At 46.0% G+C, this 14806-nt stretch overlaps 1 protein-coding gene across 1 annotated transcript; it reads right to left on the reverse strand.

Annotated features, from left to right (window-relative positions):
• Window positions 1-5768: 5768 nt before the first annotated feature.
• On the reverse strand, window positions 5769-8372 carry fzd8a (frizzled class receptor 8a). Its single transcript, XM_053859324.1, has one exon. The coding sequence runs from the start codon at window positions 7987-7989 to the stop codon at window positions 6256-6258; it is 1734 nt and encodes a 577-aa protein (XP_053715299.1). The 5' UTR covers window positions 7990-8372; the 3' UTR covers window positions 5769-6255.
• Between the last annotated feature and the right edge of the window lie 6434 nt (window positions 8373-14806).

A 14806-nucleotide genomic window follows, 5' to 3' on the forward strand; every position in this document is an offset into this window, starting at 1 on the left:
CAACAGGCTTCAGGCCATGAAGGAGGCCATGGTGACCTGATCCACTGAATTTGCTGGAAGAGCAACAGATGTGCCTGTGAGTCAAAGGTAAAATAAAGTCTGAAGCGGTGGTGCTGGGGGGCAACAGACTGCATCGTGTGAGTCCTTGCAGGAATGGTTCAGCCAGACCACAGTCCATCTTGGAAGGAGCCACAGTGTTTTCCTCCCATGATTCTGTCATCCACTGAGTGAATTAAAACCGCTTTGATGAGAAAAGTGTTCAAAGTCTGTGCTCTACAAAGATGAATGTGAACTAGCTAATGCATCATCAGCTTCTCCAGTTGCTTGTTGTTCCTTTCATTACATTATTATGTTGAACACATTCATTATTGAGAGCTGATCAAATACTTTGGTGTCTGGGCAGTTGCTTGTTTCTCAGCCCTGAGTATGAGTTTTAAAAGCGGGACCTGAATCATTACTGCTCCTGCGTCTGTGACTCGGAAACATTGAGATCAGTTCTAAAAAGTCAGAATATGTCCTGTGTTTTTTTAATGATCCAGAGCAGTTGAACTTGTGTTCCTTGCTCCTCAGAGAGATGCCAGTGAACCATCTTTCTCCATCACTCCGCTCCTCAGCCTTGTTATGGATCTTCACTTTGCCGGCACTCACTCCGCCTCCAGCAGTCTGCTGACTGGCTTCCTCTATTTAATGAACCACCCGCTTGTTCCTGGTGAACTTTTACATCCTAAATTCATTCAGATATTTTATTCATCGACAGTATTTTTGAATGTCTAAGCAAGTCTGTATCTTCCACGGCGTCAGCAGGAATTAGACCTGAGTTTGAGTGGAAAAAGACAGGCGCAGAAAGCTGTGCGCCCAGGTACTGAATTCTCGCTCTTGATAGTCGTGTTCTTTAATCTGTTTTTAAATATATTGGTATTTCATATGAAAGGCTGTGTCCGAAGACTCATCCATGACCACCCCTGATCAGGATGAGATTCTCCAGTGAAGGTCGAGCACAGGATTCCTCGTCAGTATGCTATGGTTTTTACATGATTTGCAAAGCTTTTTGGCTCCTGCGTTATTCCCATGCTGCAGGGGACACTCATCATGCAGATCCACGGAATGAGGAGGGGGAGTGGAAATTCCAGCACGAGTTAAAACCTGAAAACTTCCTGAGTGGCCAGCCGTTCTCTGCAGGTACAAGATTCTCTGAGGTTGTAGTTCAAGTTGTACACGGTGTTGACACATCTGTGGTGCTCATGTGTGTCTGGGAGGTCTCACTCACAATGATCTTAGTGAGAAGATCTGAGTGCACCAGGCCTGAAGAAGCTGGGCCACCAGACGTTCAAACCTGGGTTTGGGATTACAGTGTCTCCTAAAGCTTACTGTATAAAAAAAATAAATAGAAAAAACAGAGAATAATCCATCATGTTATGTTATAAATAAAAGGTGAAATTATTGTGGCGCTTTAGTAGAACTTCATAATAAAATTGTGAGATTGCTTACCGCAAATATATGCATGATGCATCGCTTCCTTAATGTCGCCCTCAAGTGGTTAAACAATAGACTTGCACTTCCAGTCGGTTTTCTTGCAGTTCAATTTAATTCTTAAAAAGTGACGGTCGTGATTGAAATCAAATGTAGATTGGATTTCGGACACTACTGTCTAAATACATTATTAAAGTTAGCTTTATTGCCATGGTCAGTGAGGATCCCACCAACTAGGAAAGTGCTTTGGAATAACGTGCAATAATGAACAAAACATAATCATAAAATATGATTATGAGGATCAGCACTTCTAAGTCCGAGACCATGGTTCTCAACCGGAAACGAATGGATTGCTCTCTCCAGGTTGGGACTGAGATCTTGCTTCAAGTGGAGAAGTTTAAGTATCTTGGGGTGTCGTTCTCATGTGAGGGATTTGGCGATTGGTTGGCGAATTGGGGCAGCAGGGGCGGTATGGCAATCCCTTTCCCGCACTGTTGTCCATAAGAGAGAGCTGAGCCAGAAAGCTCTCTTTATACCGATCAATCTTTGTCCTGACCCTCACCTGTGGTCATGAGCTTTGGGTCATGACAGAGAGAGCAAGGTCCCGGATACAAGCGGCTGAAATGGGTTTTCTCTGATGGGTGGCAGGCGTCTCCCTTAGAGATAGGGTGAGAAGTTCTGTCACTCGGGAGAGGCTCGCTGCTTCTCCACATTGAGGGGAGTCAGCTGAGGTAGTTTGGGCATCTCATCAGGATGCCCTCTGGACGCCTCCCTTTGGAGGTGTTCCAGACACGTCCAGCTGGGAGGAGACTGAGGGGTCGACCCAGGACCAGTTGGAGGGACTGTACCTCTTCACTGGCCAGGGAGTGTCTCAGGATCCCCCAGTTGGAGCTGGTGGATGTCGCTCGGGAGAAGGGCGTTTGGAGTGACCTCCTGAAGCTGCTGCCCCAGCGACCCGGCAACGGATAAGCGGGCGACGATGGATGGATGGATGGATGGATGAATAATCATAAAATAAAATAATAAAAGTAACTAATAAATAAATAACCCACAAACAAGGGCTGTTTGTGGGTTGTCGGACGAGGGGAAGAAGCTGTTCCTGTGATGGGAGGTTCTGGTCTGGATGGACCGTAGCCTCCTGCCAGAGGGAAGAGGAACAAACAGTCCATGTCCAGGATGAGAGGGTCGGCTCTGATTCGACCTGCACGTCTCTGGGTCCTAGAGGCATACAGGTCCTGAAGAGGTGGCAGGCTGCAACTGATCACTTTCTCTGCCTAGCACACAATATGTGATGATTTTTTTGTTCAGTTTTAAAAACTCTCTCTGTTGCTGTTGACTTTGTTGTTGACAAAAAATATCTATAATGCACTGGTTTGTGTTTGTAAATGATTTTCCCCAAAAATTGTCATGATCATGTTTGAGAATGCTGTCGAATTTGTCCAAAAACACCACTGTTTCTTGGAATGTGAAGTAGAAACCCCTCCAGACTGCCACTTGTCTCTTACATCTGGGGTCGGAATGGGTCAGCTGGGATTGGTGGGGGGGGGGCTCCTGCAATGATTGACAAGGGTCGCAGAGGTCACTGAAGTGTCTGAAAGAGTGACAGTGGAAAGTGGTTAACCCTGAGATGATGCTCCGCATTTGTTTGGCCCACAGTTTAATTCATTGGAACGTGGTTCACGGTGATTCACCAACACAGGCTTCTTCTGTCAGCCTCACTAGCAACGCCTAGTTGTTCTTAATATTCCTTTCAGTAAAGAGTCCTTATTTTGAAACTTTTGCTCTAGAGCAACATTTTAATAAATACATAAAACACAGGTGGCTGGTTACTTGCTCATATCGTGGTACGAGAGGTGAAAACTTAGATGAAGGTCGTTCAGATGAAAGTATCTGTGTTGTTATTGGGTGCAAAAACAATAGTTCTCCCAACCAAATTGAATTTAAGTTGTGTATCTCTGGGAGCCATCAGATCCTTTTCTGCCGCATCGATTGGTTGTGGGGGAAGTTGTAAATGTACAATATCAATCTAAAAAAAAAAAAGCAGTTTCAGCTGTGTCTGAACCACTACAGTGGTGTTGGCCCAAGCATTGAATGTTGCAGTTAAGTCTTGAGTGCTTCAGGTTACCCCCCGTCTCATACTTGAGAGCATCAATAGAAACTCTCAGAGACTGTGTTTCTCCACTCGACAAGTTCAGATCCGCGCTGTGTGTCTTTGACCTCACAATAAAAACAAACAACCCCATGAACTTTGACTGAAGCAAGAAGGGTTTGTGGCGCTCGTCTCTGTCCGTGTGAAGCCTCTCTTCACGACACTCCCAGCAGAACTTTCTCCACTCTTCCTGGTGAACCCTGCGGAGGAAATGCGCCGCCAAGTAATGACAACCTTTGTGCTGCCGTCAAGACTGAACACGCTGATTCAGGTGTGCGACAGGAGACAGCAGGTCGTTTAGGTCGTCTGCGGTGTTGATCCGGGGAGACTGGTTGTCTCTGCTCTTACTGTTGTTTAGAAAAATCTGTTTTTGCCTTTGTTAAACTCAAAATATTCCGAGGCGTATACATTTATATCAAGTCGAATGAGGTGCACAGCGCTATTCTCGCCGGTAGATGGCGCTGTTTGCTCAGTTCAACGGTGAGGTTCACAGATGTGGTTTTTGAGGTAAAAAACAAACTGCTTGGTGAACCAATATGACAGAAAGCCTCACATATGTTTGAACAGAGCAACCTTAAGTTGCCTATTTTATTAAAAATAAGTCCTTCCCAGCGTAATGTTGGCAACGTTTCAGGTCAACCCCACTGTAATTGGAGGGTAACGATCGTACGTGAATTCTAAAAGCGGCTCTTGCGACAACTGCTGTATTCACTGGTTCAGCAGATGTGCTCCGCTGAACAGCTGCTTTTGTCTCCTCAGCAGCGAGCCACAAATCAAACCATCACAATTCACCCGCTAATCAAAGACGCCGCTTGGTTACTGTAGATCATCAGATGCCAGTGCATTGCTTTAATTGGGACCAAAACCAGATACATTTGTTGCAGCCGATGGAGGAAGAAAAAAAAAGTGCCTCTATTAGGGGTCTCTTTTAGATGTGAGATCATGTGAACAGACCACCTGTGGGGCTTTCATTGCTGCTTCAATATCATTCATGTCAAGGCCCCTGCACTCGCTGACACAGCTTGAGCAGAGGGAGAGATGTTTCAATTCAAGACCCAGAAAAAGGGGAGAAAAAGACAAGACGCAGGGGCTCTGGCAGGTTTCAGCTCTGACAAACCTCCTGGAAAAAAAAAAAAAAAAAAAAAGTAAGGGTTCCAAAATGGTCTTTCAATTGTAGGACACCCATCAAAGCGTCCAAATGGGGACGTTTAGGGGAACCTTGGCACATCAGACAGACACTCCTAATACACACCACCTTTTATTCTCGGCTGTTAAAAAAGAAAGATCAAAGTTTCTGCAGATGAAAAGGGTCCGTTCCCTGCATTTATACCCCATTCACCCACGGTCCAGCCCCCCACCCTTTTTTTTTTTTTAACTAAATTAAGAAAGCGGGCTTCTGCAGGCATGTGAAGAGGACTTGAACAATTATGGAGATGCTCCAACTCAACCCCTGCCTCTAATTACCTCCCTCTAATGGTTACAGGGGCTTTCTTATTTTAGCGTCTTTATATTTCATTTCTTTTTGTGGCTCTTGGTGTGATTTTGTGCTGAGGTTACCTTTGATTTTAGCGTGCGGTGATGTCACTGTTTAGATGACGTAACAGCTGGGTTTATCAGCAGTAAAATACAGTGAAGTTTCTTATTTTATTCGGCATAAATTTGTGAGATCATGATCTGATGCAGTTTGTTTTCAAGTCTATTTTCAGTACGCTGTACTTCAGGAAAGCATTTACCTATAGCTGAACCAGAATCTGCTCTGTATGACTCACCTTTTTTCTTCTATTTAATAATGATCATTTAGTTCCTTATAACTTCTAAACACTGTTATTTATTTTAACAAGTGCAAGTGCTAAACATGTAAATTCGCTTATGGTGCTCATTCAACCTAAGTGTATTACTATCATAAATTTCAGAAGCAAAGAAGCCACCACGCTTTACTCAGTCACACGTATTCTGCTTCTATTGGTTTGAAACCTGCAACCCAAATTCAGTTTTGGAAATTCAAGTAAAATTATCTTATTTAGAGAGCTGTTTTTTTCAATGTATGACAGTAAACTGAAACATGTATCAACAAAGAAACTCAATATCTTGAAAACGTTTGAAAACACTTCAAACCAAACTTTAATTTATCAAAGGTTTTATTGTCAAAATAAAGATCATATTTGTGCTTTTTTTCAGAAAAGAACATCTACAATTTATACAAATTTACAATATAAACTTTCTTTTTTTTATACACAAATGTACATATTTCATATAAATACAAAAAAAAAAGTGTGACCCGTAAAATACTTGGGGTGCTATTAAGGCTTAATTTAAACCATCTTGATTGGCGATGTTATCTGGCACTATGAAGATAAGAAATGGTTATAAAAATGGTCTTTGTATGAAGCTAGTTAAGGAGAACAATTGTCTCGGTAAAACAAGTAATGCCCGGTCTCAGTCTGCAGCTCTAATACATATAAACAGAGAGGAGTTGACCCGTGTGAATGCCTGGACATTGTTTTAGGAGCTCTCCCCTGGAGGTGTGTGGGGACTTTGGGAGCACCTCAGCAGCAGGTCATTACCATGTAAATCGCCGAAGACAGAGAGTGATGGGTTATCTCCCAAACAATTAGCAGTCTACATAAGCTGCTCATTCAAACCTGGGACAATGGCATCTGCTTGGGGCAAGACACCGAGCTGGCCGTGCCGGACCTCCACGTCAGTCCCGTGCTAACGTCGCTGTACATGGACCCGCTGGTGGCTTTGCTGCCCCAGCAGCACTTGGTGCAAAAGTTCCTCCATGAGTCCAGAGTCTTCCCCGACCATATCCACACGCCGGAGGTGATGCCCACCAGAAGGCACATGAGGTACTTGAGCATGAACACTGCATAGTGTGGAGTCCTGCGGTCCCTCTCCAGCAAGCAGTTGGAGCAGTTGTGGGTGATCTCCCAGCTCTGTCTGTTGTGCTGCTCGTAGAAGTAGCAGGCTACTATGATTGTGGCGGGAACCGTGTAGAGTACCGTGAAGATGCCGATCCGCATCATCAGCTTCTCCAGTTTGTCTGTTTTGGTGCCACCTTGCTTGATGACGCTCCTGATCCGGAACAGCGACACGAATCCGGCCAGAAGGAACATAGTGCCGATGAATAAATAAATAACAAGGGGGGCGAGGACGAAGCCCCGCAGGTTGTCCAGGTTCTGGTTCCCGACGTAGCAAATGCCAGCGACAGAGTCTCCGTCCACTGAGCTCAAAGCCAGAACCGCAATGGACTTCATGCTGGGGATGAGCCAGGCGGCCAGGTGGAAGTACTGGGAGTAGCTGGCGATGGCCTCGTTGCCCCACTTCATCCCCGCGGCCAGGAACCAGGTCAGGGACAGGATGACCCACCAGATGGAGCTGGCCATGCCGAAGAAGTAGATGAGCAGGAAGACCACGGTGCACAGAGCAGGTCCGGTGGTCTCGTAGTGGATGTGCTCCAGGTCGTGCTCCCGGCTGCACGCCACTTTTTCATGTCCTTCGATCAGTCTGACGATGTAGCCGATGGAAACAAACATGTAGCAGGCGGACAGGAAGATGATGGGCCTCTCCGGGTACTTGAACCTCTCCATGTCGATGAGGAAAGTGGCCACCGTGGCGAAAGTTGACACGAAACACAACACCGACCAGAGTCCGATCCAGAAAGCCGTGAAAGCTCTCTCGTCGTGCGTGAAATACGGATTGTGGCACGGCATGGCACAGTTGGTGACCTGACCTGTTTTGACGCGGTTGTAAAGCGGGTGGCGGTCCGTGTTCACCGGCACCATGGGCTCCAGACACTTGCACCCGGGCTCGCACGGCGCTGCCGGCGGCTTGTACTTGCCAGCCGCGCTGGGACGTTTCGGGGGAACGAAGCCCTTGCCTGGGTTGTTGGTGGGCTTGGACAGAACCGGGGACGCCGTCGTGGAGTCGGTTCTGTTGTAGTCCATACACAGCGTGTCCGGGGTGCCCTGCACCGGGAGCAGATCGCAGCGCATCCTGTCCGGCCAGGGGAAGCCGTACTGCCGCATGAGAGGCGCGCAGCCGGCCCGGGCTCTCTCGCACACGCTCCGGCAGGGCGGCAGCGGCTTCTTGTAGTCCTCCAGGCAGATCGGCGTGTACATGCTGCACAGGAAGAACTTCAAGTCCGGGGAGCACTGGATCTCCACCAGAGGCCAGAACTGGTGCACCTCCAGACCCGCCTCGTCCTGCGTGTCGTGGTTGAACTGGTTGGGCATGTAGGTGTAGTTGTAGCCGATGCCCTTGCACAGAGGCACGGCGATCTCCTGGCACGTGAGCTCCTTGGCCGTGGTGCAGCTGGACCTGGGCAGGAGGGCGAGTGAGAGGAGCAGGTATATCCCGAACACGTCCATCCCGCAGGCGGCTCCGCTCCAGTCCGCTGCCCCTTTCTTCCGCTGCGATAGATCGGTCCGCGCTGTGGGTTAGACTCCACGCTGCGAGCCCATCGCGCTTCTGTGTGGATCTCACACGGAGTTGCCAGCAATGTGGGAGCCGTGTTTACTTTCAGCTGAAGCCGACGAGGAGGAGGAGGAGGAGGAGAAAGAGCCTGCAGGGCGGCGAGCGGCAGTCAAGATGGCTGGAGACAAGAGTCCACTTTATCCTCGCAGCCCACGTCCGAAATATCCTCCACGAGCTCGCAGACGACACGCGCACACTTCCGATGTGGTAACGCGGACAAATACAGGGCGCGTTTCTTTCATGAAAACCCTCCACTCGCCGTGATTTTTCAGACCCGGTTCTCTCACAAATCATCAGCCGGAGACGAACAGCAAACACTTATACCACAGGCTCCCCGGCCACGCCCCCGGAGGCCGCCCAGCCAATCAGGGCGCCAACAGGGCGGGACCTGCCCTGTCAGTCAAGCGCTTTTTGTTACCCAGCGCACGCTCAGACTCGTTTTGCCGTCTGCTGCTGCCAAGATTTATTATTTAACATCTAGACGACAATAGTCAACAAGCAGCATAGCGTTTCCATGCCACATGATCAACTTCAAATTTTTATTTTTTTTATTTTTCCCATCTTGTTTTGCGCTCTGAAGTGGAGCAGCGGTCCATTTGCGCATGACAAGACTCCCCCAGTCAGCGACCTGACCCCGTGAGAAGACGCCATTCTTCTTCAAATGAGGTGCTAATGTTTCGTTTAACGCTCCGCGGGAGGCGTAATTGCGTCAGGCACATCCCTAAAAGTGTGAACGTGCCCACAGACTTGTCTGTGGACAGAACACTCTTGTTACTTTCCTATAATCCCAGATGCAATGGTGTGAACTCAGGCTACACCGAGGCCACTCAATACAACTGTAATAACCGCCTGGTCTGTCCCTAACTGACCTCAGTTTAACCTAAGCAGCATCATAACTTGCTCTACATTCTACTTTTTCCTGGTTATTTTTGTATCAGGGAGATGAAAACAGTTCACTTGAATGCCTGTGACTTTATAGTAGCTTCATATATTTATGACACTAATCTATAAAACACCTCTCCAAGTTAAAGTGAACACTTTTCTTTAACCACTACATCACTTTTTAGTTGTTGCACAGCTTTATCTTGGACTTTGCTTCGACAATGTCTGAATGTAACGTCATGTAATGTCATTACAAACTCCAAAGTGGATAAATAGCAAACATTATTGCAACAGTATAAAGCATTAAGTCCCATTAAACAACTTATTTCAAAAGTTTTTTTAGATAGTATAAACTTAATTGCGTCCCGATTCATGCCACTTACTATAGAGACGCCTTTCAATCTTAACAAATAGCTTGTGGCTTTCACAACTGTTGTGCCATGGTGATGACATTGACTTTTTTTCCCCCCATCATGCAGGTAGTTTCCCGTGAAATGAGCCAAGACCAGGCGGCCATGTGACCAGTGCATCTGTTCGAAATTTGATATTCAATTCACCGACAGGGGAAGTGAATAGAGGTTTTGTCCTCCGCTGCACACTCGCACGCTCACACTTTCCCCTCTCACTTGCTTGTAAACTCTTGAGTCCAAAGCTGCGTGTCTACAAAGCATCGCTGCAGAAATTGTGTGCCGGCGATGGGGCGGGGCAGGTATTATATCTGGATCGCAGCCAGGTTTTAATCATTTTCTTCAGCCTTGACCCGGTGGTGAATTGAACAACCCGGGGTGAGTTGTGTGGCGGCGGCTGAACATCAGGCTGATTAAGTGAGGAGCCCGTGTGTGATAACAAGGACGGCCTCTCTTAATGGCTGTTTGTTTTTGATCGGGAGACAAGGGTGGCGCTGTGGAGGAATGCGTGACCGCGCCGTGTGTGTATTTGTGGACGCAGCGATATTTTTCTCAATAATAAACCCTGGGATTTGAGATGTGTGAACAAGACCGCATCATAGAAGGGGAGGAAAGGTAAGGTGCTGGTCAGAGCGTAGGGAGCCATGTTGGAAGGACACGATAGGCTCCGTTGTGTGTTGAGACAATGATTTACTTGGGGAAGTTAACCCATATCTGCCAGGGTTAGACTTAGAAATCATTACTCATGTTGAACATGGAGCTTTTGCACTTAAAGATAACTCTATCCCGTGACCTACCCTTCGGAACATATAGGTAAAAAGCTCAGGTGTCAGAAGCTGTGTATGTAGCGTGGTGTTCCATGTTGAGCTGGGAGGTGGCCCCAGGTCGGACCCACAATATGCATGAGAGATTATGACTATTTTTTCCTAGAGCAGGTTTCTAGGGAAGGGGAAGTTTGGGTGTCTCTACTTTTGCGCAGAACCTTATTTAATGTAGCACCAAAAGTTTGGAGTCACCACAACATCAGACCAACATATGTTCATTTGAAGCAGTTTTTATAGTGGTTTACAGGCGACAAGCTTCGCAACTGTAATGACTGAATCTAACCTTAACACGTTTGCGACGGAACACTTCTGTTCAGGCTACTGCGAAGGCATCCTCGGTACAGTTGTCGGACTATTGATTGTCCCTTTCACTTGACTGTTTGTGTGTTTCCATAGCAACAAAGCTGGGGCCTCAGTCTATGAGGATGTTGATTAGGAAACCAGCTGGTTGCTGGTGTTGGTTTGCGGAAGCTAATGCTAAAGTTGAGAAGACGGTTAGTGTTTTAGTGGTGAATGCTTCAGTAGGCTAACTCATAGGGCACTTTTTAGCTGATGGGAATGTAGAAAGAAGAGAAGCGCTCGGCCGACTCAAGACGACCAATGAATCCAAAGTGACCTCAGGATCAAAAAGTTAATTTGTCCCGTTGAAGGCCTCACCGTGTCAGACGGAATCAAGTGCTGCCCGCTAAAGAAAACTAAGCCTCTTCTGCCAGATGCAGAATCACCTCGGAGATGGCGAGAAGCAGATATGCTAATGCAACTTTATCTTGTAAAGGGAAAGCTTGGAGGAGATTTAGCCAATCTGCCGGACACAATTCCAAGAGCCTGGCTGGCATTTAGCGGGCTCGCGCTAACCCGGGGCGGCTTGTTAAGACTTCATTAGCTGTGTTTGCTCAGGCCTCTTCTCTCTCAAAGAGGTGCTGGGTGGCTCCCCGGGCTCCGGCCTCGGCCCCGCCATAGACGCTCCATATGGGGCTTGTTTGCTCTCGGCTGGCCTGGTAATCACTTTCAGGTGGAGCTGGAGGAGAGCTGAGGGGATTTGGCGCTGGAGCTCCCCCGACCCTCGCCAGAATCCGCCAAGGTGCCCCCATGGTGACGGAGCATGGAGCGTGTACCCTGTGAATTAGCTCACCTAGAGCCCATTACCTTAACAAACACAGCCAGCCCCTCCAATCAGCCTACTGCTGTGAGGACAGGCGGCCCCTGTAAATCCTTCCTCTGTCCCCTGGCCGGGACCCTGCGGAGCTTATGTGTGTGTGCTTGTAGGAGACAAAAAACTATTAACTGTGTGATTGAGTCAAATAGATTTCAGTTTAATTAAAGAGGGACAATGGCTTTACAGGATGGTTTGTTACAATTCTTCTTTACAGCAAACATACAGCAGCAAGTCATATACTATATTTCGAGCAGAGAGCAGTTGTAAAATGTCCACCCCGTTTGTTTTCCCTGACAGTCTGTTAACTTTACATTATTCTCAAAGAAGTCCATTCTGTTTTTCAGAGCCCTAAATGTATGCGTGAGTCATCTCTGTTCTTGATCCTTACACTTATTATCCGGTACCTTTTGTTCCGCCTTGTTCTTTTTCATCTTTCCTTTCGCGCCTGTGGTGGTGATCATCACCTTTTGGTTTGATAGATACCCACTTCACCATCCAGTAGTTGTATAAAGTATGTTATTTTTGGGAAATAAAAACATGACATTTTGTGCATTTGTTCCACACTTTGATAGCTTGAAGAGGCTGAAGCTATGGTCAAGTGTCAATATTATGTTCAAAGGGTTGCTGTACCTTCTGAAATTATCTATTTATGGGCTTGTTTATTACATGTAATTAAAGCAATCATTTCTATGCACATGTCTGCACTGGGCATAAGCTTACAAATTTCAATAAAGACAAATTTCACTCCAAAGTTTCTTACAGGTCTGCCATGATATACCTTTTATTCTGGTGGTATTCTGCATACCACAACGAATCAGACCTCTTTTGACCAGTAACACCTTTAGCATTTTGTGGTTCAGTCAAGGCCTCCTTGTAAATATAGATCCAAAAAACTGTAGTTTAAAGTCCAGACACCATTCATCTTCACATAATTGCTGTTGCTATTCCGGTGTGAGCTGATCCTTCCCCCAGAATGAGAGTCATTTACAGGATGTCAGGAAGCTTTTCACTCGAGTGTTATGACTAAAACATCAAGACTTTTCCAATTTTAAAACTAATTAAAAACAACATTTCCTCCACAAGGAGAGTCCCTTCCTTTCCCAGAGAAATCACTTCTGTTGGCCGGCGTCCCTGAGCGGCGCAAGTGTGTGTTTGTGTGTTATTGTGTAATTGTTTGGAGTTTTTCTGCCATCTGATGCCACAAGAATCTGGCCAGCCAGCAGAAGTCTGCTTTTGGCTGCCGGGACTCCTGCTACTTGACACTCCTGTCAGATTTATCTCCCCTCTTGTAAAACAGCATGCAACTTGTTCTCCCTGTCCAGGAAAGTAAGTGAGCCCACTGAGAGTTGTGTTTTGCTCAGGAAACACACTTCACTGCAAACCCACACGGAGTAATGTGTGTAATAGCTGTGGCTGATTCTCTTAAATCCTGCATGTAACTGGAGATGAGTCTTGCATGCCTGAGATGACACTTCCACAAGTATTCTCGGTGTCTGGTTCCAACACATGGGTCTGCAGGTTTAAGCAGCTAAGGATGGGAATTTAGTTAAATTCTGTGTAGACTCAGGGTGGGTAATGTGAAAATGTTACGTGGAAAAATAACAAAAAACATAAAATAGAAGGAGAAGAATCTGTCGAAAAAATTGTGTTAGCTACAGTTAAATGATAATATATGGCAAAAACATGAGTGGAATTGATTTTATGAGCAGTGTCCATGAGCGTTTTTAACGCTTTAAGATTTGAGTTCCAAGTTCCAAGTCAGTTCCAAGAGGAACTATAGGAACAATAGTGATATTTACAGCAAGTATACATGTAGGAATAAAAAACATATTTCTAAATCTGCTCCAGTTTACTCACTGAGTGCAAAATTGCAGCAACACTTAAACAACAATTTGTTACTTGTGTCGCTGAGCGCACGTGTGGGACACATGGACCCTAAATTTCATGTGTTCATCAAATCACATGCCGACTCAAGCTGGGGTTAGTGCTTCCACTATTATTAGGTCTTATTGCCGTAATTGTGACCAATCATGTGTCATTTTCTCTAACTACCAAGCCTGTTCTTTTAATTTAGAGTGACATGAGCTGTGCTGAGCCTATAGACAGCCAGCGCTATTTATTTTTTACAAGCAAACTGAAAAGACATCATGCCACAGTAAGACAGTACCACAGAGTAGACTAGTTTCAGTATGTTGAGATGAAATGGAGTACATCGATTTTTGTTTATTTATCAGTCAGTGAAGTGAAAAATCTGCTCGATCACAAATATATATTTCAGAATATAATGAATCGAGTTGTTAAGTAACTGGAATGATATTCATTTAATGCTTTTATTGGGATCAGGCTTCTCTTATTTGTTTATTATCTGTAGCTTCATGTTTCTCTGCTTTAAAAAAAAGCTGAAGATTTATTGTTTGCGTTGTTTATTTTGGAAGAATCTCGACCATAAGATCAGATATAAATGAGAAAGCAATGATTAGACGCCTGAAGCTTGATAAATGTATTGCTTTTTACACTAATAAAAACTGAAATGATCTCTTTTCTACCTGTTTCATTTTTGGGAATTGAGGCCTGCTGCCTTCCTTAAATGGATTCACTTTTTTTCTATAGCTTTTGTGGAGCGCTATAACCCCAACGCACGCTACCTCTCATGTCTTACTTTCAGTGGTATCCTCTGTTTTGGTACGACGCGGTGTGTGGCGCCCTGTGAAACAGATGGCGAGGGCAAGGATGACCGCCAGACAGATGGAGGTGAAGAGCAAGAGGCAGAGAACCGCATGGAAGGTAAGTGGGAAACCACAACCTGAGGGAGAGACACAGCAGATGTGTAAGAGCACAAATGGCCTTGCAGAGATTTCCGGGCTTGTTGTTGGCTGGTTCCGATCCCAAACCACCGCCAGGGCTCATTAGCAGTCTCATATTCATTTATTGTGTACTGTTTTTTTTTGCACACACTCTGACAGAAGTATGAGCCGAGGGTTGGAGAACACTCAGAGGTGGGTGTGCTTTGTGGAAATACGTACGAGTGAGTGGGAAACTTGGGCTCCCTGAGGCCAGATAGTGGGACACAGATGACCCACCCATCCATCTCTCCGTGGACCGCCGTGCCTGTGAATCCCGACAAGCTCTACCTGCCTCCTTCATATACACACTGACAGCCTTGTCGTCACTCGCTGAATTATTAATATGAATTGACAATAGTTGCCCACACGTGAGGCTCAAAAGTGGCGAGCTCGCTGTGGGATTCAACAGCATAAACAATGTGACTTTGTTTTGATTTGATGTTAATATTTGATTCAAATGATGCATAACAAGGCTACTCAATCTACAACGGGGGTCAACATTTGCGTGGATCATCACATGCTTATGCTAAGCCTGTTAATAAACATAATGCATTTACAGTCGAGGCTCTGTTGGCAGATCTAACACGCTTCTCCCCGGA

The sequence above is a fragment of the Synchiropus splendidus genome, chromosome 3 (assembly GCF_027744825.2).
Source record: "Synchiropus splendidus isolate RoL2022-P1 chromosome 3, RoL_Sspl_1.0, whole genome shotgun sequence".
NCBI classification, from domain to species: domain Eukaryota; kingdom Metazoa; phylum Chordata; class Actinopteri; order Syngnathiformes; family Callionymidae; genus Synchiropus; species Synchiropus splendidus.

What these genes read in the sequence shown, in the direction of transcription:
- fzd8a (XM_053859324.1), bottom strand. Translation starts at nt 7,989, where the DNA reads ATGGACGTGTTCGGGATATACCTGCTCCTCTCACTCGCCCTCCTGCCC.